Below are 25,946 nucleotides of genomic sequence, written 5' to 3' on the forward strand. Positions count from 1 at the left end.
GCGTTGAATGATTTGAAAGTTTGAAGTTTTCCCATATCCATTCTTTATTTTTGAAAATATCTCTGACTTTTTCAATGAGATGACTTCTGATTCGAATAAGAGAGATCTTCTTGACAAATATATCGCTACTGACCTTTTAAGGTTTCTTCAATTCATACTTCTCAAATGAATACCGGCAAAATATATATTAATCCTCTTCTCCCACGGGAAATCTCATCTGGAAAACGGAAATTATTCTTCCATTCATGTTTTACAAGTGGATTTTCCTTTCGAAAGAACATTTATAATGCGTAATTTATTATAATTTCTGTGGCTAAATCCCGTTCGAAAGTCGCTGGTGAAAAGCCACTTCTACGAATCAACAATGCATTATTCATCCGAATCGCGCTTTTCTCATTAGCTCAACTTCTGCTGATTCGAGAATATATTCGTCGTAGAATTTTCCTCAAATCATCTTCAGGATGACTCGAGTGGTAATTCACTTGCGGCTTACAGGAAAACAAGTTTTCGTGAATCAGGTCCTTTGCATTTGAATGTATGAGTGAGAACATGTTATGTCAAACTCGCTATCGAAATTGAACTGAGAAAATCAGATATCTGAATGACTTGAAAAATCATTCGTATAAGTACAACAGAGAGCAATACTTTGGGGTAATAGTACGCCTAATGGTTTAATTCAAACATATTATAGATAAGGTATGATGCGCGGTCTGAAGAACAGGATGGCAAGACATGGAAATTCTGAAAAATAGATGATTGTAAAATATTTATATTCATACAGGTTTCTAGATTAATTAGGAGAATTATTGATATTCTGAACTCAAGACGGATTACTGTGGAACGCCGTTATACTTTTTATTTTCACAAATATTCATTCCTCAATTTATTCACCTAAAAATTTATTTGTTTGAATTTAATTGATTCATGCATTTGTTGGACACATTAAAAACGATTGTTCGCAAAATCTGATCTATTTTGAATGACACAAAATTTTTATTTGAATAAAATATACTAATGAAATAACTTGAAGCTTTTATTGATTCCGACGAAAAATATCGTTTCAGAGTATTGGAAAATGGAACGCCAATTTACTATATATTATGCTGAAGAATAATCTATATACATATAGTTCAACTCAGCAATCAACAAACATTTTTATTCAACTGTCAATAGAATGTATTATTGGAGTAAATTCAATAAACGTTTCAATTCCGCATATAATTTTGAATAAAATGTTAGTTATTTATATGACTGTTGAATTATAATGAAACTTTAAATTCACATTCTAAAAGTAAGTTTGGGAATGAAATTTTAATGAATATATTCAAATGACTGTCAGAGTGTACCACTCTAAATTAATTTTACAATTGGCCTTTCTATTATTTACAATATGTCCTTATGTATGTTTAAATGTTACAGCTATATAGAACAATTTCCAGCTATATAAAATTAGTTTCACAATATTGCCTATCTAAATATATTTACGATGTGTCTTTTTGTAGTAATCAGTGAACCCAACAATATTATTTCAACAAGCTATATAGTATGCTATTTGGTATTGGTCCGTTATCGTTATTCATAATATTATTATGTTTACTTATTTTCACACTCTCATAGGCATCTAGTTGCCTGTTGTTATTAACTTGTCTAACTAATCTTAAAGAACTGAAGTCTATGGAATGGTTTTGTTGCATAATATGATGGGCGACTGCTGATTTTTCAGGTCTTCCATATTTAAAGTGTGCTATGTGTTCCTTATATCTCACTTTAATAGATCTTTCTGTCTGTCCATAATATTTTGCATCGCAGTCCTTACATTCAATTTCGTAAATTCCAGACTTTTCCGAATTCTCGACCTTGTATTTTGGACTTCCCAAAAGGTTCTGCAGTGTATGACTTGTTTTAAAAACCACCTTCATACCTAGTTCCTTGAAAACGGAGCATAGCATTTTCTCAAATTATTTGTTATGTACAACGATGAAGCATCCAAATAATATCAGGCATGTCTGGGACTATCAAGATAGACGTGTGAGAGGTCACGGAAGGCCACCTACAAAAAAAATCAACTTCGTCAGGGGCTAATAGAGAAGAGATATAACATGCCCCAGGAATATAAATATTCGAATTTTGATTAGTGGAATGCTTCGGAAAATGAAAAATATTGTCCAAGCTACATCCTATATTGAAAATTTGACTCACTGATTCCTTTTTTTAACCGTTTGCCAATTGGGTCATCGTTACATAATAAAGAATGGTAATGAAAATGATCATATAGGCCTTCATTACCAAAAAAATGAATGAACATTCCATGAACTGAATCAAATATTGGGCAATTCGATAATAATAATAATAATAATAATAATAATAACTTTATTTGATCAATATACAAAATTCACTATGGAATTAATATTAATATAAGTTAATTGTCAAATAAAGAGGGAGAATCCCCATTGAAGGTAGAACCTTGTACATGGGCGTGAAGGGTTTATTATATTCGTTAATCGAGTTGTAACAAAAAAAGGGTATGAAGACAGTTTTATCGAAATTAATTGTAAGCAATTTGTGACACATTATATTGAATATCTTCCTAAGTTCGATTTCGGTGTACTTTTGAGGTCAGTCCAATTATGCGCGGTATATAGTATGACAGTATCATCAGCATAACTGAAAAGTTTGCCTTCAGTTTGAATATTTAGTATGTCATTTATATACACTGAAAAAAATATAGGACCTAATATAGTGCCTTGTGGAACCCCATAATTGGCATATGTTTGATTACTTATTACCCCATTCACATTAGTAACGTGCGTTCTACCTTGAAGATAACTTCGAAATAGAATTAAGGTCTTGCCACGTATTCCTAAGTCTTCCAGTGCATCCAACAATTGTTTGTGACTAATAGTATCGAAGGCCTTTACAAGATCTAGGAATACACAAAGCGCTGCTTTTCCTTCATCTACTGCTTTGTAAAGATTTCCAGTAAGCTGTTCTTTAGTATCAGTAGAACTTTTGTTCGGTCTAAAACCAAATTGTTTATTTGATATTAAATTATATTTATCAAAATATTTTGTTAGTCGGTGCTTTGAACTTTTTTCCACAATTTTGGTAAGATAAGTTAATAATGATATTGTTCTGTAATTTACCATGAATGAACTGAATGTCCATTCCTTCACCTAAACCTGAACAGACACATAAAATAAACGAAGGCAGTGAATAGAAACTAATTCAAATAAAAAGAATCATTGTACATGAGAATGTTGGTTGACGGAGACAGTAAATAATCAAACTGTTTTGTTTTGAAAGATTCCACACGGTTTTCCTTCCAGTATTCTGAAGAACATCGATGCAGAATATATATACTCGTATCTGCATTGTTTCATTTTCAAACACTTGATTTTCTCATATAGATGACTGATATGATCATAACTTTTCACTCCAAATATCAATCTAATGCAATTGAATTTAAATCTGAATCTGAATTCTTTTAATCACATTTTTCTCTAAACTGGTGAGATTATTACTAAAGAGTATCTCACAATAGTTTGATAACACTAAAATTTCGCATAGCAGTGTTTCGTAAATCTTGAATCTGTATCATTGTACACCTCAAATTTTTGACCCAATTCATCGAATAAATATTTTCATTTTCAATAATCATTTTATGTTCCATGGTTGCGTCGACAACTTTCAAACGATAAGCCTTCTTCACAAATAATACAGCCGTAGAATATTCGTAGAGATAATTGAGAGCTGAATTGGCTTGTGAGTGAGTATTCTCTTGGATGAAATGATATATTTATACAACTGGGTATCATCAGTTCAATATGAATTGATATGGTATGAATTTTCTCTCATCAGAATCGGGCTAATAGTAAATACGTTATTTGAAATGAAAATTCATTAACATTTCAAGGTCGCCGTTTCTTATGTAACTGAGTGTGAAATAAGTTCACACATAGTAGGAGGCCATTTTGTTGAGGCAAAAATATTAATTTAGCCTCCGAAACTAAAACATCAATTTCGGTTTTCCGACAGTGTTATATTGACAACTTCAGTTGAGTGAACAGATCTTCACTATTGTGTTTGAAAAATAGGGTCTTTCGTGAAAATATCTCATTTTCAATTGAAACGTTACCCCTTTTCGACTGAATTTTCCTTTCATGAGTGTTTGTTCATCCACTATGATGGAGGGATTTTTTCTTTTCCCAACACCAAACCGTTATTTTAACATCTCGACACACACTTGTTTCGATTACCAAATGATCATCTTCAAGAGGAAGTTCAATTTGATCCTCCTCTTGAAGATGATCAAGGTGTTAAATTAACGGTTAGGTGTTGGGAAAAAACTCCAGTTATTATATTCATTGCTACACCAAAGGTCGCAAATAGTGCATTACAAGTGCTTGATCAATATTCAATAGTGAATATAACCATAATTGAAAATAGCTACACATCACTGTTTATTTACACATCTTAGAAAAATGCATATCTCAATTTCACAAAAAAACTTTCAAAAAATGTACGTTTTTTGATGAACTATTGGGATAATAATTTCCCACCTAATAGTTCTGCGCAAGAACGATGCTTCCTATATTGGCGAATAGATGGCAGCACATGCACTTTTATGTATAGTTATATCTTGGGAACATATTTTCCCCGTAAAACATTAGCTGCCTGATTGGAAAAATACTATACCAGTAAACCTTAAAATATTGAACAGTAGACTCCGTTTATGCCTTTATGCCTTCTAGTTCAGCCTTGTCTTCAATTAGTACGTATTTTCAGAACGAATGCTCTCTTCAATTCTTCCAAAGAGTATAATGAGTGAAAATAATTCAAAATTCATTTTGTAAAATTTTGTCTTTCCGCTGATTTGTTTTTTCGACTAAAATGGTCCTACATAGAGTCCATATGCCTAATTTATACAAACTTTTTACAGTAGAATACAGTATTATCGGATGAAAGAAGCATCCCACGTCTTTCATAAAAAACTTTCCAACCAGCAATCTCCGTTTCCACATTGAGCAAAAGTCCTGCAATTTCGCAAGAGCCGAAACAAAGCCGACAACGGAGTCATTACTTTGCGCGGACGACAATAACCGCTGGTATCAAGACGTTTTCTCGGGGCTATAGCTCCAGCTGAAATTGACGTCCATCAAATCATTTCACCGACTGGAATTTGTTGTGTTCTGTTGGCGATATCGAAAATCTTTTCTCGGGGCAGCACAGATATTGGAAGAGAAAGGGATGGGGCAGAAATTGATGGTGGATAAAAGGTCTTACTTTGATAGAAGCGATAGCTTACTTCTGTGTCATAAAGATATTCGTGGATGTATATTCCTCAGATGGTTTTTTAAATGAAAGTGTATAGGGTGATTCTTCATGAGGACTCATTGAAAATATTTCTGAAACAAACGGATTGCAATCCTGGAAAATAAGGTAAAAAACTAATTTATGATGATCGGTATGAGATTCGATATGAGTGGAAGAACAAGAAAAATTGTTATTTTATTTTAAAAGTGTGTTTTCTGAGTGAGATTATTTTCTATTTGAAGGGTGTAGTTCTTTGACAATTGTCTTACTGAACCATATAGCAAAACATGGGTATTTTCCCTCTACATATTTTACGTTTACTTTGTCAATGTATATTTTTTAAATGTACTTCATATATGTGTATAGTGGGTTGCCTGCCACAGCGATCCTCGATATGTGTAAAATATCCACACCTATCGAAATGTACAGAAAAACCGCCACCGTTTTTATATCGAAAACTGTTTAATTTATTTGCGTTGAAAGAGAGATTTGTTCAATCGAAGTAAAGTCCGTGGTTTCATTGTCAGCCACGTATTATTCAATTCAAATTTTGTGTGGGGCCTAGAAGTTTGAATGAAACTTGTATTGTGGTGACTCGTGCTTATTTTAAGCGGACAATGGTAAAGCTAGTACTGTTCTACTGAGGGAAATAATTAAATCTCATTTTAGCTGTGTATTTGCGAGGAACCATCCATTATCGATACCCTATACTGTCCATTCATTTCACTATGAGTCAGTTAAAGTTCCATAATACTAAAAACCCCCAGAGAAAAATCCGTTTTCCCACAGCCGATAGCAATCCCAGGTTCATTTATGGAAAATATTTAAGGCGCTCTGCCTGTGCGAGAGTAGTGATTCATTTGGAAAAACTTCCTCAGAAAGTTTATTCCACATACAGGAGTTCTCCAAATAAAAGAGTTCTTAAGCAATGAAGTTCGAAGTGTTCTGAGTCACGTATTTCTAATATGTACCGCTCTTGGTGGAATGAAATGAGCCAATTCACTTGAACACCTCCCATGAAAGTATCTACATATACAAAACTCTCAAACATTGGAAGAGTGGGTGAGTATTAGGAATTTCTTTCTGATATTTTTTTTCCTTATCAATTTGAATAATACCTGGATTCACCCCAAAATCATAGAGGATAATCCTGCAAACTGTGATGAGTAAATGATCTCCTAACAAGACGATGCTTTCCCACATTTCCTATTAAATGTGTATAATCATTCGAAAAATACCAGTGAATAGCGAATCGACATCCTTTTTTGAAAAGTGGAAGATACCTTGTCCCATTCACATATAACATCAACGTGTCTTCGTATTCTTCGAAAAGTTTTTCAAACATGATTGGAATATCAAAGTTTCAGAATATCAAGAGAAGCAAAATGAGATTCGATATTAGTAAATGATATGAAAAGAGGAGAGTTTTCCCACTTTTTTTTAATTTCCTGATCAATTCAGGTTTCATCGGATATCACTACAATTTTGAATTTTTTTGTAAAACTGTTTCGTTCATTTTTGTTTTTAATCCGATTGAGGAATTTTTTGTGATTGACTATGTGGATATCCACACTGTAATACCGAAAAATGGAAAGTACTGTGTTAGCTTGTGAGAATGACGTTTCAACAATCACCGTTAAGAAATACCCCTGAAAAAAGAAGTTTTACCCCTATGAACTGGAGATATCACATGAATTAAATGAAGATGCCACTGATAGAAAAATGCAGCTTTCTGAATTGATGTTAGAATGTTTGATTGCCAATCGAAACTGCTTGAAAAAGGTAGTTTTGATGATGAAAAAAGTAGTAGCATTTCCTGAACTTTGAACCGATACTGATTCCATGTATGAAGAATACATTTTTGAGAAAGTGTTTCTGTGCCTGGCTTCGCCTAAGAACACTTGGTGATGATTTTTATCACGCTCTCATTAGCTTCACCTATATGCATGTTTATTTGTTTGTTTGTTTGTTTGTAACTCTCAAGCTCGGGTTCTGTATTTGACAGACTTGTCGACATTATCGCTCGATCTATTCGCGGGCAGATGACGCTGTACGTAACCTCCTTGATATAATTCGAACTCACTTTACATGTATTTCTCCATTAGAAAAATGTTTTTGTTTTTATCACCACGCGCGCCTGCTGCCTTATTTGTAACCGTCCTTTGCGCGCCTGCTGCCTTGGGCTTGGTAGCTGATTTTCAGGCTCACTCTCCGGAATCGAAAACTATCAATAGTCATTGATTGATCCCAAAGTTTAGATAAAATAAATATAGTCCAAAAAGGCTGAAAAACACGCTTTTATAGCATAAAAAAACTAAAAAATGAAAAATAAATACAGTTTAAAAAACTAAAAAACACGCTTTTGAAGAACATCGAACTAAAAAGTTGAAAATATTTCCTTAAATAAGCTTAAAACAATAAAAAACGGAAAATACTAGTATTATTGTGAAAAAAGCGTGGTCGTTTTGTACCATTCTTTTTGTATATCAAGCGCTCGTTGCTTTTTTCACAATGATACTTATATATTTCGTTCGTTATTGTTTTAAGCTCATTGGAAAAACAATATCTTCAACTGTCTAGTCCCATGTTCTTTAAAAGCGTGTTTTCTAGTTTTTTAAACTATGTTTATTTATAATTCATGTAATTAGATATAAATGTGAGCGAAAATATAACCAATTTATGGATTTTTCATTTTCTAAATTTGTATATATAAAATTTTTCATATGTTTTTTCAAGTATTGAATCGATATCATATTGCGAAAGAATGGTGGATGGTAAAAAATCTGCTTTGAGATACGGTTTCAGCATACAAAAATGCATAAGATTTATATAAATTCCTTCAAAAAGTTTTCACAAATATTCATTTTGTTGGCCTGTGTTATCAAATCAGATTCCTTTGAACTTTTCGCAGGTTGTTCTCCACCATGCAACAAAAGCTTATAGTATATTCAGCAGGATGAAATTTATTCCGGAGATGAATCCTTCCAGTATCTGATAAAATAATCATCATCCGAGTGGTTTCCACGCTAATGTTATAAAAGGTGAATTTCAGTCGAAACAATAATTGAAGTCATCTTCACCGAGTAAATAACAGTGATTTACACAATGAGTCATCACGCCCCCTACCACCTACTTCTGCATTATTTGATCACACTTCTCGAAGGTGAATTATTGCACCTGACACGCGATCAGCATTTTTTTGACTCTTCAAGCATTACCAAGAAATAAAATGAAATAATCAACAGAACGAGTGGATCGCGTTTTCCCGATGGAAACGATAAGAAACTCACCTGTTCAGAATCATCTTCGTCGCTCGCTGAAAGTTCGACTGGGAGTTTTGACGCCGTTTTATTGCTTTGCGCGGACCGTGATGGGTTCAAGCACGTCACCTGGAAAAAAAAACAAGTAATAAAGTTTTCTGGAGTGATGTGGCTCAATTATCATTAGAGGTTGTTTTCTAACTCTTAGATTATGATGAAGTTATTGAAAAAAATTATTGAGCTTGAAGAGAAATATTCCAAATATTTCAAATGAACTGTTCATTCGATACTAGCGATCCGCTGTGGCATCCTTAATATTATTAATATTTCGTACCATAGGTTCAGTACATATATATTCATCAACTTACAATGGAAGATTAACTTTTTCGATAATTTTAGTTGATTGTATAATTATATCCATACCACATTTTGAATTATCCTGTCAAGGATGTCAATCAACAATTGAAACTAACCAAATTCTCTTAGAGCGAACAAATGTACTCGCATGATATTGAGTAAAGCCGAACCAATTTGGTTTCAAACTAAAATAACATATTCACTGTCCAAGATAAGAATGAACAGCATGGGGATATCGGAATCGTTAATTGATACGGGGTCGATTGAATTAGAGTAAAGTAGCGCATTTATGTGCCTCATAATATGCCATTCAGAAAGTTTTAATGTTACAAGTAGTTTTAGAGATATCCACGAAAAACCGAAATTTGAGAATTTCGTTTTAATTTTCTCCTAGCTTTATTTTCGAAGGAAATGTAAAGCACTTTGCCGTAGTCACTTTCTAAGGACTACAAGATAACATAAGCAGAATTTTTCTGCGACGTTTCGTCTTTCAGAAAATATCACCAACTTTGTATTTTTATATGGGCTGACACTGATATAGATACCCTGTATATGGCTCCATTTTTTCTTGTGAATACAGCACCGTATCAAACGATATGATTTCATAACCATTTCTCGCGCAAAATGAAAAGTGATTACTTAACCTGCTTTTCTTCAATTTTTGTTAGTACACGCTGGAAAAAATTACACATAATGTTCTGGTTGTCATAATAATACTGTTGTTTGGTAGAATTTTTGACGTATTACCGTTCCTACTGTTACATCTCGTTACCTACTTAATTTGTGTTGAAAATGGAAAACGGCAGCTTTTCGAATATTGAAAAACTTGATATGTTGTCATGTTATATTTTGTGCCAAAAAAATTGTGTAGATGCTGAACGTGCGTACTCTAAAGAGTATCCAGAGAGGCGACAACCTGGTAAATCAATATTCAGACGTTGAGTCCCTAATTTGAGAGAATACGGATCATTTAAAAAACCTGTGGTTTCCTGACAAAAGCAATGTAATGAAGAAAGTCAGCCTGATGTGTTACAGGCCGTTGTTGAAAATCCTGAGATATCCACTCGCACCATTGAACCATTGAATACCGGAGTAGTCAAATCCACCGCTCACTTCATTTTAATAAAAAATGAAAATCATCCATATGAATTTAGGATTTGTCATGGACTTAGACCAGTTGACGATGGAAGGTGAACAACCTTTTGTGAATGGTACACTAGAAAATGCCAAGACGATGGAAATGTCCCTTTCAAAATAATTTGGTCTAATGGAACTAAGATCACCAACAATGGCATTTTTAATAGGCTGAATATTCATTATTGGTCACAACAAAATCCGCGTATACACAAAGTGTCCAGACATCAACATCGTTTCAATTTCAACATGGGGGTTGGGATTCTCGGTAGGTACGGATGTAATTGGGCCTTTTATCTATCAAAACAAATCAATAAAAGAGCAGTACATAAATTTGTTAGTGAATGATTTAGAAGGCGCTCTAGATAATTTGCCTTCAGCGTTTACTCACAGCTGCTGGTTTCAACAAGATGGTGCTCCAGCACATAACGCTGAAATTGTTTGTGATTATTCGAACCGTCGCTTTCCAGAACGGATTGGTACTCATAGTGATATATCCTGGCCTGCAAGATATGCTGACGTAACACCACTAGACTTTTTTCTTTGGGGATTTATCAAGAATCAAGTGTACTATCATAATTTTCGGAATGAAGAATCGACGAAACGTCGCAGAAAAATTCTGCTCACGTTATTGTGTAGTCCTTAAAAAGTGGCCACGGCAAAGTGCTATTTGTTTTACATTTTCTTCGACAATGAAACTAGGAGGAAATAAAAAAGAACTTCTCAATTTTCGGTTTTTCTAGGATATTTCTGAAACAACTAGAAATAATAAAACTTTCTTAATTGCATATTAGGCACAAAAATGTGCTATTTTTTTCTAATTTAATCGACCTCGTATCACTTACTGTTTCATATCCCCACGCTGTTCGTGTATATTATCAGGATCATTGAGTATCAATAGATATGATACAACTGCCGGACTGACTCATGGCCGGTGAGAAGTCCCTCCCTCAAGATGTGCAGTAGATGTGTAGAAATCTGTTATCAGTCATACATCGACCCAAACTTTACGCTGATACGATTTCTCCCATCTGCCATGACTCATTCCGGTGGGTGTATGCTATGCAAATTCATTTTGCACCTTATCCTCTCAGAAAGGTCATTTTCAAATACAGAGTCAGTTAAAACGCTTTTAGCAAATATAAAAGTGTCAAGCAAATAATAAAAATACTCGAAAAAAGTAAAAGAGGTCGAAGATCACCTCTTAAAAAACACTAAGCGCGATGAAAGCGGTCAGTTTGTCGTGAAGTTACTCCTACGGGATAATTTTACGAAGCTTGGAGATTCTGACGATACTGCATTGTAACACCCCTATTCCTTGGAACGAAAGCTCATAAAGGACGAATAACTGAAATAACTATATTTGTTCATATTTGTTTATATCGACTTGAGACGCATATAATTAGTCCACGTTCCAGAAATGAACGCTAATAAAACCTGTTATTGTTTGCTGCACCACGTTGTGCTTGAAAGTTAACAAAAAAATTGGAGCCCTCGCGGAACACCTAGCAGATGTGAAAAATCGAAATTACTTTGAACAAGTAGTATGTATAAACGACATAAATTGAAATGGCATAATGTGATAAAAGTATATTACGAATGTTTTCCAGAAAATGATGATTGTTTTGAATATTGTGTGACCCCTGTGATGAGCAATCGGTTTTTAGGGCGGCTATAGATGTTTCACATCAACAAATATCAGTACAGTCTTTGATGTAAGTGCTCAGAGCAATCTGCCAATCATCACTTATCAAGGCTTGCAACATATGTTCCCTCAACGTTTGCACATTTTTATAGTTTAATAGACATTTAAAATAAAGGAATATATGCTGTAACTCATGAGAAAAATATACGAAAAATTAAAGAGAGTTACACAATGAGGTTTGAAGTGGAGGAAAATGGTGAGCACTAGCAATAACGTAGTTCGATACATAAATGACAAAACTACTGAAATGTGATGATTATCTTACATTCAGAAAACAACAGATATTTTTGTTCATATAAATGTTATGGATATGAAATCTCATTTTTTTTTTCTTATAGACTGATTGAGTTAATGATGATTTTTTTCAGATTTTCATTCTATTTCTATTCCTATTATTCGATGCATTCATTTTTATATGCGGTCCAGTTTTTTGTCTCACTTGATAGGTGTGCCTCAATGTATTTGAAAGTTTATTCATATGATCATAGATGTACATCGTGATGTTATGTAAATACATTTGTCTTGTATCAAATATTTTGGTTTCAAAGTACAATTATCATTTGGATAACTTTTTTTGTGAATTATTTTTGAAAAATAAGGTTCAGTTTTTCAAGTTGCGCATTTAACACACTTCCTCAATCTAAACCTCCGTATTGAATTCTTGATTCAATGAAAGCAAAGTATAAGACGACTCATTTTCAATATATCATAAAAATATCTCAATGTGAAAAACATGTTCCTGAATGTCAGTGTTTCTATAATATGTTCTTTCCACCTAATTTTCTATCGTTACACCTAAATATTCCATTCCGTAACAGCCTTTGAGTTTCCAGGAAATCATTTTCATATTCAATGAACAAGCTGTTTGAATTTGTGTTCGTTTTTATAGCAAGTAATATGCCTAAACTCAGTTTCATCAACGTGAAATTTTAATTAACGTGGCCTAAACAGTTTACGATTTCAATGAAAACCTCTTCGGGCTGTGGATCTTAGAGTTTCCCAATTGAAAGCTTAGCTCCGCAATACTTATCATCCGTAAATCTTGTATTTTTTCCACTTGGGTTGAGAGTCAGAGGTTCCTTCAAATATATTGTGAAAACGTAACGACATATTCGTTATACACTAATAAATTGTTTTTTATAACGGATACCGAATACGAAACCACGATTTTCATCCCCGACAATCCCTCCTAGCTGTCAACGCGATTGGGCCAGCCTCCAAGTCGAGATAGACGTCTTCCCGGTTGAGAAACTCCGGCTTGTCGGCTCGCAGTCCGGGTGGCGCCTGTTTTACTGTCCGATCGGAACGAGAATGTAATTGTCGACAGTTCGCATAGTCGGCGGTGAATCATGCATATGTAATGGTCTGGTTACTGTGTGCCAAACAAGCAGAAGACTTGGTTGCTCTCCAATGAGATGCGAACTCGTTTCCCCATGATGGGGTTGCCGTTGTTTGTGTTTCGGACGGGAATGTGGGAGGGCGATGCTAATTTGTGGCGCACTGGTGAAGCTCAGTTTGCTAATCTGACTCTGTAGTATTTATATATCTGGACCTTAGAGTCGAACATGACTAATGAAAATTGATAATCATACTAGAATGCCGTGGTCTTCTTTGGTTATGATATTCAAACTTTTCCACTGCAACTGAGGCAGTCATCTACAGTGGCGTGATCGAAGTACTCTTTTTGACGTATCAACTGAAACTGAAGCTCTCATTTCTGCCATGTCATTTATAGTATTGATTTTTCACGAGCTTTCTGTAATGGCGGGTTCGCGCGTACTTTTCTAGCGGTTTGGGAGACTCGGCTTCGTTTTGGCGCTTCTCAATGCTGTGTGCCATTTCTTTGGTAGATACGTTTTCTCTTTCTTTCTGTTGGAGTTACCTTGGTGTTTGTGTACTTCTATGGCTTCTAAATACATTATTATAGAATAATGATTATCCGTTGTTAGTATCTCGGTATTTTCGAATAGAATCTTGTGTTCCCGATCGGACAGTGCATGCTCAGCGACTGCAGACTTCTCGGTCTGTTCTAATCGGCAACTCCGTTTGTGTTCGACTAGGCGGGTAGTAATGCTATTTTCGTCTGACCGAAATAGACTTTACCACAGTATCATGGTTTCTGTAAACACCCGCATATTTGAGTGGATCTCTGCTGTCTTTTTCTGATCTCAGATACTTCGATATTTTCTTCGTTGGTTTGAAGTCGGTTTCAATTGTCTTATTCTTTACAATTTTCCCGAAATTGGTTAGTGACACCTCCTATGTATGGCAGATAGACAGTGCCTTGGGGTTGATCCTAACTGGTTTTTTTTCGTCTTCTCTCTTGTCGTAGTCGTTCGCTTGTAACACAGTTGATAGGTGTTTTATTTTGTCGTTGACACACCCTCCTTCACATATTCTCAAAGCTCTGTTCACTGGGCTGTTGATGACGGTTCATTTCTGTTTTTGATGATGGTTGGATCCATTATGTTGGTATCAATATGTGTTTGTTTTTTCTTGTATACCTTATGGCGTAGTTGATGACATCATGGAATGGGATTTGGAGGGTTCTTTCCGATTCCATGATGGAATTGGATTCTTGAAAGAAAGCTCTTCAGATGATTTAAGAAGTTCTGAAGTTCTTTTCCATGGATCCAAACAACGAACGTGTCATCTACATACCTCAACTAGTGCTTCAGTCGGTTTTCTGAAGTTTGCATAGCTCTTCCTTCAAAACTCTGCATGTAGAAATTTGCAACAACTGAACTCAGTGGACTGCCCATGGCGACTCCATCAACATATTCATAAAAGGTTTCATTCCATTGAAAATAAGTTGTCGAAATAAATTGATATCTTGTGGAAAAATCTCCACTATGTAGCTGGGGGATTCTTCAAGTGGTACATTTGTAAATAAGGATACAATATCGAAGCTAACTAGTGCCAACTTGGAGCCAAACGGTTGGAGCACTGGTTGAGGTAGGTAAATGATACTTTCATTGTTTGGAGCCATAGAAAAGAAGAGCTTGAGAACTCCCTGAATCATCTGAATAGTTTTCATCTAAGAAACCAGTTTACCATGAAATTAGAAGAAATCCTCCAAATCCCATTGCCTGCTGTTTTATTCATTATCGGAGAGACTTTTGCATGTATGGTTGATTACTTTCAACAACAGAGACCGATACTGAACAAATTATTATCTGAAGAAATCAGAAATGATTTTGATTCCTTTTATATATTGATGTTATAGTAGGAAATGCTAAAAGATGTTCAATTCACTTGTTTACCGATGATAAACTTCTATAATTCTCAGGTGGGACAATGAATATGTTGTCGAAGTAATCAATGAAACACTGAGAAATATACATAGACCGTATTGTGCATTGTGGCCAATTTTATCCATTCTCAACATGTGATAATTTTGTTTTACACATTTTAAATTTTTCTACTCCATTATTTTCAAATAATTAGCTGATGATGAACTTATATAGGTTCGAAACATGTATTAATTGATGGTTTCACCGTTCTAACATCTGGGGGTGAAAATAAATTGTGAAGATGAATTTGAATTTTTCTGCATCGTAAATCTACTACACTCAATTTTGAGATAAAATGGACTTCTACCACAGGTTAATTTACATGTGGATACTGTCTTTGGGTTCATTCCGTTTGTATTCTCATGAAATTAAATAAATAAACAAATGAATGAAGTGAATTCATGTTAATAGAAAATGAGAGAGAGTATAGAAGCTTCTTTAAAGGCCAGCACCATATGAAAATCAATAATAAAATAAGGAAGGTGGTTAACACATTCAAATATCTAGCTATTGATTGTAGACTAAACATTGAAATTCAAGGAGCATACAAATTATATTATTTAAAAATATAAAAAAAATTGATTTTTCGAGATGTTCCAATTATTTAAAAAAATGGTCGAAACTTCAATTAATGACACTATTCTATTTCACTTATTGTTCTACAGTATCATGAATGTTGAATTAAAATGGGAGTTATAAATTTGCAAAATCGTAAAGTTATGCAATTAGAGTAATTTCACAATAATGCATATGTTGAGCACGTTAGGATGGTTGCCTAATACATATAAATTTTATGTCTCTATGTGTCATTCATGAAATGAAACCAAGAAATGCACCACCGTATTCACAAGACAAAAATGCTGAGCACCACAAGAAAAGCTTTTCAAAACTCAGTTATCTCAAAGACCTGAATGTTTACAAATAGCTACCCGCCGACATGAAAAATTTCAGGGTCTTAATATATTTAATTTTCATCAGTGCGCTTGATGCATGTGTATTCTCAGCCGAATATGCATTGATTGATCGACTGAATTGGGAGTCGTGATAGTACTGAAAGGCCTTCACGGTCACCAGAATTGTAACCGCTTAATTTTTTTGGAAAAATATCTGAAAATTAAAATCTATGGAATATCACTAGCCCCTTCAGCAGATCTGTGATGCATAATAATTGTCAGTAAGTGCCATCGAATTACTTCGCAAAAGGACACGGCTGGGTATTAGTTTGTACTTTCCATCAACTGAATACATTCGTATGAACGTACAAACCAGAAATGAATACTTTCTCACAAATCCAATGTTACAGCCCTTGAATCACTAGAGACTCCGGCAGGATAGTAGAGCAAAGATTACGACTCTGTGGCATAGCGATACCGAGAATCGCCCTCAGGGAATAAGGCTCGGTGGTTAGACTCCTTACCTTTTCCGCGTTTTATTAACTGGTTGAAATCATAGGCGTTCCTCGGCCAGAGAATTGGTATATTCGATGAATGAATGAGTGTGTATTACTCATTTTTACCCTTTTTCATTTTGCGATTAATTTTGTAACGAGGTGCTTTCGACAGTATTCCAGGAAAAAATATATAGGGAAACACATCCTCAAAACGAACCGTGGAAATGAAGTTTCAATGACCACCCATTTGTTTCATTATCTTCCTTAATATGGATATTTTTATAATTTCTATTATTGAACTCATAGCAACTGGGAATAAAATAATCATGTTCAATGTAAACAAGTATAGTTAAATAAATTGATGAATGTAGCCGTTACCACGTGGTAGGAAATCATAATGAAGAAAAGAGAAATGAAACTTTCTATGTTTTTTACCACTTTTATTTGTAACTAACGTTACTGCAGTTTCGTCCTCCACGGACATTTTCAAATTTACAATATACATATACTTATATACCTATATACTTATATACTTATATACATATATACTTATATACATATATACTTATACACTTATATACTTATATACTTTTATACTTATACTTAAACTGTATAAGTTTGAAAATGTCCGTATAGGACGAAACTGCAGTAACATCAGTTACTGTAAGTGGTAAAAAACATAGAAAGTTTCAATTCCCCTCCTCTTCAAATATAGTTCATCGTTCCAAAATACTTGATAGTTCGTACTGGACCCTATGGCATAAAATGAATCTATTGAAAACATTTTCCAAACACCACAACAAAACTATGGTCTTTCGACGCGCGTTTTGCTAACCAAGTGAGCGTCTTCAGAAGATCATTATGACCTGTGTTTCAATATGCTAATGGCCTAAGTACTACCTGTGAGTAGTACCTAATTACACCGGATAGTATAGCACCAGTGATATAAAAAAACAATGGTGAAAGCCGTAAACCACCGTATCCTTGAATATGTGAAAGGCTTCAACATCTTTAGCGATTATTAATATGGCTTTTGGAAACAAACATCAACAGGCAAACTCTCATCGAAAGTCACCCAAAGGCCTGTGATATGGGGGTTTGCTGACCAAACTTCGATGCTATGACTTATCGGATCATTTTTGTGTATGAACCGCCAGCTTCTGGAAAGAACGTTTTCTGCAAGTGGCCGTCGATGGAGATACTTGGAGATGAAGATACTCCAATACTTTCACCATCAACGCTGGTGTTCCCCAGGGATCCATTATATCTTCAACCCTCTTTTCATTCTATATCAACAACTTATTATAAAAAACCAAGATTTTATCAAATTGCTTTGCTGACGAGAGAACACTTGTCTTGCCATTCAATTTGGATTACAGAATATTAATGAGGATCTAGAATTGATTTCGAATTGGGGTGAAAGGAACCAGGTTCAATTTAATGCCACGAAAACCCAGACATCGGCTGGCAATAAATGTTTCGGTATAGTTAGGTACTACTAACAGGTAGTAATTAGGCTCGTAGCATATAAAAACATCAACATATTTGTAAAATAAGGATAATAATGATTCACTAAAGACGCTAACTTAGTTAGCGAAACGATCGTCGAGAGACTGTAATTATTGTTCTGGTATTGGGAAAGTGATAGTTTCCCAAAATACTTTAACACAGGCAAGACCAAAAAATTGTTAAGAGAAAAACAAATAATGAGAATTTTCTGATTGATTCGGCCGTTACTTGATGAAGATCCATAGTAATTTCAAAAACTACCCATCACGATTTGATCTTCACAAACTTTATTTGAAAAATATATCGCTGTGTTTCGCTAGCACAGTAGCTCTTTCAAGTCGAATCACTTGAGAAAGTTACTGTGCCAGCGAAACATGTTGTGATATATTTTTCAAATGAAGTTTATGGAGATCAAATCGTGAGATGTAGTTTTTGAAAATAATGAGAATATGAAGTAGCAGAAAATAATGTGCATCATGAATGTGGATCATAATTTGAAAATATTACTGAAAGTACGTGAAGGACAATGCCATATAATCAATAAATGTGAACACAATCGTAAAAAAAGTAAAATAATATCAGTCAGGAATATTTTCAGTAAAATTCAGTCTCAGAAATTGAAAATCCTCCACTTATCAGTAATGAAAAAAAGAAAACTAAACGTGGATAGAAAAGGAATGAAAATAAAATCAAACTTGAAGTATTAATTTCTTGTATATTTGAATAAATGTATACACACATATTTGTGCGATCTGAACTGACTTCCATCAGTTATCTCAAAAGAAATCAAGTTGTATACCACCACCCATTTTATCTTTCCTGACAATATTAGGTACGTTATTCATAGAGTGGCGTGATGGTTTTTCAAAAATGTTAGCCACTTCATCTATTTGTCATTGTTTGGTGTGAACAATTTTCAGTGTAAGCAAAACATAGTCTCCCAAAGACATCGACTCAATATTTTATAATTTTGAATACCTTTCAAAGATATGAAAGTATTTTCATTCTAAATGCAAATGATTATATAATTGTTTCAAAATTTGAAGGTAGAGTTCATAACGTAAAGTGTAACTATCTAGTTGGATAGGTATTAGGTCTCTTATTGGAAAAGACACATTTTTTGGTAAATTCATAATTGTATTCTTCATATTTGAGTCTTTCCAGGTCCTCAGTTTTTATTCACCAGCTCCTATGAAGCTTCATTTTGCAAATTTTCAGACCTCTGATCGAAACCTTGTGAAACAGCCAACACAAGATAAATGTAACGTATGTAAGATTGGGACGATGCAATATGTATGTATGAGAGAGAAAAACACAAGCCGTATCTTCGTTGATAATAGTCGCATTGTCACGTTCAGCACATCAAATGAAAAAAAAAGTTGAATTATTGACAAAAAAAAAAGAGCTTACGGCCAGAAGGAAAGTAAGTTGTATCTTCGCTAATAAAAGTCACATCATCACGTGCAGCACATTGAATGAAAGGGAAACTAATGCAGAATATACTAACCAAGAATTAAAAAACAAAGACGATGCCAGGAGGGCATTAAGTTGTATCTTCATTAATAATAGTCGTAACCTTCTATATTTCAAATCATTCCATATTTCTCTTCTTTCAATCAATTTCCAATAAACAAAGAATTTCAACAAATTACAAAATATGTAAGACATGAAAAGGAAGTATCATTATGGTTCATTGAAAGTTTATTTGAAAGAGTATAAACAGATTTTTCATATGTCTCTCAATGAAAAATTTGAAGTAAAAATTTAATCTCCTGATTTTTGTTTTTTTTTGTATGTATATTCCCGGAAGCAAAAAACATTCAGTGAATATCTCAAATTATTAAACGATATCCTAAATGGTGAATTTTGCGACAATCTACCCAACCCTCTATCACTTACTATTTACGTTATAGAATATTGATGGTTTCGATATGTTGAATGAATATGTACTGTAGAATCAGAAGGTCCACAAGAGAAAAGGAAACAATTTGGACGGAATAGGAGAAATGGATAAAAAACAACCAAAATCCTGACCGTCTCGACTGTGCGCCCCTGAATGGAACATATTATTCGAATCGGTTTCGGTCGCGCCTTATGGCTAATAAGGGCCCCGACAACTTTTCAACTTTCATGCTCGAAAACATTTACGTGTAAATGATGCAGTTCAACTACTTCATATCGGTGAAGTTATGGTATTGGCGATGGCTGAGGCGGAACGCTTCACACCTGGGATAACCGGGAATGGGAACATGGAGAAAACCCATAAAAGTGGCGGTTAGTGAGATGCTTCACGATGCTGATATTTCCGATCGGTGTTACTGAAGGAAAAATTGTTATGATACGTAATGTAATCATCCGAAGACAATTGTGAATTATCTACAATAATAGTAGCGTGGTTCAAAAACTTTTTTCTGATTCCCTTCTCTTCCCTGATTCCCCTCATTTATCTTGATGTTTTTTTCATTTCATTCCCATGGTTTCTATTTTAATAACAATTCATTCATTGTTCACTACACTCATGATAATTTTCAGTTTAGGTTACTATAATTTGTTTACTTCAAAGTTGTCGTTTTTGAATTTTCAAATGATATACCCTCTGTTCATTTACTCTTATTTTTTGATATCATCTTCATATAATCTATGCAATGAACTGGAAATTGAAATCGCTCGTGATGCAATAAGGGAATGTGGGAGTAGGAGACAATAGTGACTGCAGTAAGTAGACATTCATAATATTCCACTTCAACAAGAGCATTAAAAAGTTAATCTAGACACAACAAAAGTAATGAATGAAATACCTCATTACGCTCTGGTATTTTACGTAGTTTTGAATAGTAAAAATAATAATAAATGCTTTTATTGAAAGGTTATTCAGTAAAAAGAGATACTAACCTAACCTAATTAATAGTAGAACTCAACATCTGCACATGTTGAATCAAAGCAGATATGGCTTTTCCATTGAGTCGCCGTAGTTCTTTATAAACTGTCGATATTCAACAACTTTAAAAAAATGTCACAACTGTTGAACAACAAAGTACTGAAATTAAAAAAATTCGTGATTAAGTCGGTATGACCTTAGATATTTTTGAGGGAATTAGTACACATCTACTTTGCCATATTTAATAATTTGTATATGATGGAATTGTTTCACTACATAAAACGTGTTGGGGTTCTATAGAATAAAAAAATTTAATTCTTGTCACTAGCTTCCATACGGAATTTGCACTGAATTATTCACACCGATGCGTTTTTCTGAAGTGAATACTATTTGTGAATCATCACTTTTTTCTGAGCAATTTAGTTCCATTGAATTTTTCGAATTTTGTTATTATAAACAAACTTTTCAGACAAAAAAATACTATACTGTTTTAAAAAATATTTTTTGTACAACTGTCATTGAAAGTGATATTTTTAATAGTTGTCAAGATTAATAAAAGAAAATGTTCACAAAGTATCGTGTTAAAAATATTTTTAACACGATTTTTTTCAGCCGAGTACCAATGAACAAAACATAATTATTCAATTTCCAAGGAAATTTTATTATGAATAATAGAAATAGATACGAATAAAGTTTGATACATTATTATCATTATTATTTATGAACATCAGTATGAAAAGTACAATTAGAACAACTGCTGATATTGGATACCTTTCGATGTTGAAGAATCTTGTAATATATATGAATCAGCTGAGTTGACAAGTTCATGAGCATTAACATATGATTCTTGAAGTGAAGAGGATAATGCTGTAACGCTGGGATTATTGGAATTATTTTTTTTATAAGACATAGATTGATCGATGTAATCCTCAGCTACTGTTGTAGACTTCCATCCTCCGTGCTTCTTAATATCCGTTATATTTGCTCCTGCTTCTTCTAGCAGAGAAGCGAAATACCTTCTGAAACAGTGACCTGTATATTCCTTCAGTTCCGGGAGGTTCAGAAACTCAGCAATGGTAGAGAGCATTTTCCCAAACGTGTTTATAGCAACTGGGTTGGCACTGCAATTATAATTTGAGTATTTAAAAAAAAAAAACGTTCATAATTGATAGAACGAACTATTTTCGTTTTTGTATTTGGAATTTGAACATCATCAATCAATGATTTATCCATTAATTTAATGTCTACTATTAATAAATTACACAGCTTTTCACGCCGGCAGGCTCCATATATTCCGAAAATAGTAGCAACTTTTATTATCAAATATTTTTCATATGGCGACTCATTTATAAACCTCTGGACTTGTTCAAACGTAAGAGTTTTTTATTTTTTGGGCCCATTACTTTCATTTTTCCGCTTTAAGAATGCTAGCGAGTGCACTTGAGTTTATCATTGAAAACTTGTTCCACAAAGTTGACTAGTTCCATATTTTTAATTTCTCTTCTAGATAGGCAAAGAAAACGATTTCGCTGAAAATTCCTTCGACGTTTTTAAGTCTACACCAGCTGAAAAACTTTCGTTTTTCGTGTCGTGCTGCTGAACTTTCGTACTGCTGAACGTGTGATTCGGTGTCACCTGACATGGCCACTTCACAGCATGTGCGATAACATGAAAATAGTTAGCTGACAAGAGATATCAAAATTTGTTTTTATAGTAATATTAAATTTATCTATTTCATCATGAAAATAGGACAGATGTACAAAAAACTTTGTATGATATTTGTGTTGGAAGTAATTTTTATTTTCTTCGTTTCAACTCACAAAATAAAACCACTCATATCGATAATTGATTATGAATATGTTCTTCTCCTGTAAATTTGGTCACACTTGATATTTTCCTTATGGATCCACGGACTCCTCAGAAAATTCCAACACTGTTTCAATAGGTCCACAAGAAACTATGATGCGTTGGAGCTTTGCACAATGTATTGGAGTGTGGAGAATCAATGTTTTGAGGTGACCTCACAGAAAACTATTGAGATTCAGGAACCTTGGTAGCTACGCCTGACGTCTTCCGTGACCTATCCAACGCTAGTACTTGGTCGGACATAAATCACAGTCGATTTCTGCATGACATGAAAACATTTTACATCAAAGTTGGTAATTTAACTTCGAAAAACCGCCGAAAATAATGATGATTCAACCTCTTATGGAGAAAATAGGTTCCAATTGAATAGTCTGCATATTCCGCCCGCACGAACAAAAAACTGTTGCTCCTAAAATCCAAAATGTGGGTTAGCTCAGTATCAGTTTTGAATGATATTTACTACATCAGTAGATGAAGTTTCATCATCAAATAATGAATCTTCATTCACTTTTTGTATAAACTTTCAGTGAGAGTTCAGCATCATTGGAAATACGCAAGCGGGTGGAATATTTGCCAAGTATTGGACATACAGATATGCACATGAAACTAATCTCCTACTTTTCAAAATTGAGGAGTTGAAGGTGAAAAACCATATGTGTTGAAACTTTCCACAAACGAAAGAGCTGATTGGGGTATGTGGTTTCTTCAATTGGTATGAATTCAGAATTCATTATCAATGAATGCATTTTCATCACAGTCACCGGCATATTATATCTTTGGAAAACTGAACAACTTGATAGTAATGAAGAGTTAGTGATACTGCTGTACTTGTTTCAATTCACTTATGAGTAGCTCTTGAGTAGTTTGTCATTGTTCGATACGGACTATTGAACACCGTGAAGTTTTCATTTTCATCTGTTGCAACTGAACTTTGCCCCAGACAGATATGGAGTCATATCGATCTTTTTTTATTTTAATTGTGGTTGTTGAGGTTTTCCTTAGTGTATAATTCATAATATAGAACTGCCACATGATCCATCATTGTTTTCTTTGAATGACAATCGTAGAGTGATAGGATATTGAAGTATAAGGGTTTATTGAATTCTTCAGAATACGATCCTGATATTCATGTATACTCAACGCTTCTTTCTCTATTGGAACACTTTGATATCACTACTAGATAATACAAAAATAAAAAATTTTTATGCGATGAAATCAAAAACTAATTTGCAATCTGTCATAAAATTAATTGTTGCTACTGTAGTATTCTGTTGTACTATTCCGTTGTAGTATTCTGTATCAATAAATGGATCGATGAGACATGAATGAGTAACCCCTGATAAAGTAACCGAAGGGAACGGGGACTATTCAGTTGTGTCTAGGCGGTCGGTTAGTGAACACGAGTTTTATTAAATATTACAGCTACCGTAGTTGTTACTGGTTGAATATTTCCTAAAAATGCGTTCTAACATTGATTACTTGAATAGTAAATCAGAATTGCGGTTAATGTCACAAAAATCGAAGAATTCTTAGAAAAAATCAAATATGATCATCAGATGGATGGAAGAAAAAAAGGTTGAATAAGAAAAACTTTCGCGAATCGCAAGTTTTTCACAGATGCCGCTCCAGTTTTGAAAGTGGTAGCTATTTGCGATATCTTTAGCTCTTTTAAGATATGTGAATTGTGCTGTATATCCAAACGTGCTGCTCATAACTATTTGATCTTCTAAACTAGTGAAGGCCCAGTATTTCACTGTTGATAATAGTGATGCAATCAGATAGATATGTGTCTTTGTGAAGCAGTATTCATTATTGTCATCCCGAATGTTAGTACCGACCAAGGTTCCTTACAATATACCTAATAAGAGGAATTACACCAGTCATAAGGTTAGAACTGATACATTTGAAACATGTCTCTTGCAAATTACATATCGTGTAATGGCATGGATAGTGGCATGACAATATATCAAATCCAACGACAATTATGATGGTAATCGGCGGCTGGGGCGACAGGTTACGTTAAAGATATTGTTAGGAATGAACATAATGTTCCAAACATCATTGACAGCACTATTGATGAAACTACAACCGTATCGTCTTCCGACAATGTAAGCAATACTGATATCTGCTCCAGATATACTTGTGATCTGATACCAGTTAGCGATGTTTGGTGTTGGATCACAAGTACACAGCCTTGCAGTGGAAGCTTCAGTGAAAGAAAGAGGGCAAAATACGTTCGGTGACAGATGGAGAAACTTGGCTTTGCAGCTGACCGCCTCGTGAAGCCTAGTTTACTTCTGACATTCAAAGATTGAGTTGTTTGTCGATTCCATAGATTGCGTAAGGGAAGATATCATCATTTACTTTCAGGCTTGTCGTCTTCTGGACAGCTGAGTGGTTCAGCCTAGCATCACTGATGATATCTTGGCGGGTTGAAACAGTGCTATCCAATGTTGGATCACCAATAGCTCTCGATGTCTTGCAGTGAAAGCTGTAGTAAAAGACAGAGGACCAATATTGACAAACGGACGATGTTGAAGCTTGCCTCTGCAAGTGATCGCCTTGGGGAGCCTCACTCATTTCTGATATTCACGAATCGAGTCATCTATGGATCACATAGATGATGTCTTCGTATGGGGAGGTGTCATCACCTTGTCTAACATTTCCTCTGATTAAAAATACTGAAGCATTTTTATTTCAATTAATACCACCTCAACTTTCCACTTCCATTTAGAAAATGAGGGTTGTGAAATATCCGACATTTAGACTTCACATTTCTCGGTTTGTTGATTGTAAATTTGAAACAGGCGCATTTTTAAGAGTTGAATTCAAACATTCTGGAGAAAACTTTGAATGAGAAAACAAAGGTAATCCATGGTAATAATAATGAAATTATCACAATGATTTTCATTTGAGACTCGTTTCCTACATGGTAGTTTCATCATTCTGACTGAGTAATTTGTTATTTTCGTGAGGTATTGTGAATTGTGGCAAATTGGTTGTTTTCTCAGTATCTTGAATATGTGCACTATATTAGTGTGTTTTATTCGATTCACATATTCATTTGAATTATGTCAGTAGAGTTAGCTACTAGTTACTGCCACAAGTTTCACAATTTACTCACAATCATGTTTGACTCCATTGGTTCAATTCGATCAGAACAGTAATAATGATTGAAATCGTGTGAATGAGACATTACTAGGCCATTGGTTACTAGAACAATCACACTTACATTTCAATT

General features: G+C 34.2%; 1 protein-coding gene across 6 annotated transcripts in view; it reads right to left on the reverse strand.

Annotated features, from left to right (window-relative positions):
- The window catches only part of nolo (ADAMTS-like no long nerve cord), an 875,808-nt gene that overhangs the window by 260,725 nt on the left and 589,137 nt on the right, over positions 1-25,946 (reverse strand). For all 6 annotated transcript variants that reach the window (XM_074186241.1, XM_074186240.1, XM_074186239.1 and 3 more), the window contains one exon: positions 8,604-8,702. In XM_074186241.1, coding sequence (XP_074042342.1) covers positions 8,604-8,702 — 99 coding nt within the window. The remainder of the gene's footprint in view (positions 1-8,603; positions 8,703-25,946) is intronic.

Source organism: Leptinotarsa decemlineata, unplaced genomic scaffold (assembly GCF_025532065.1).
Source record: "Leptinotarsa decemlineata unplaced genomic scaffold, Ldec_3_MD MMD2_tig00078422_RagTag_RagTag, whole genome shotgun sequence".
In the NCBI taxonomy this organism is placed as follows: Eukaryota; Metazoa; Arthropoda; class Insecta; order Coleoptera; family Chrysomelidae; genus Leptinotarsa; species Leptinotarsa decemlineata.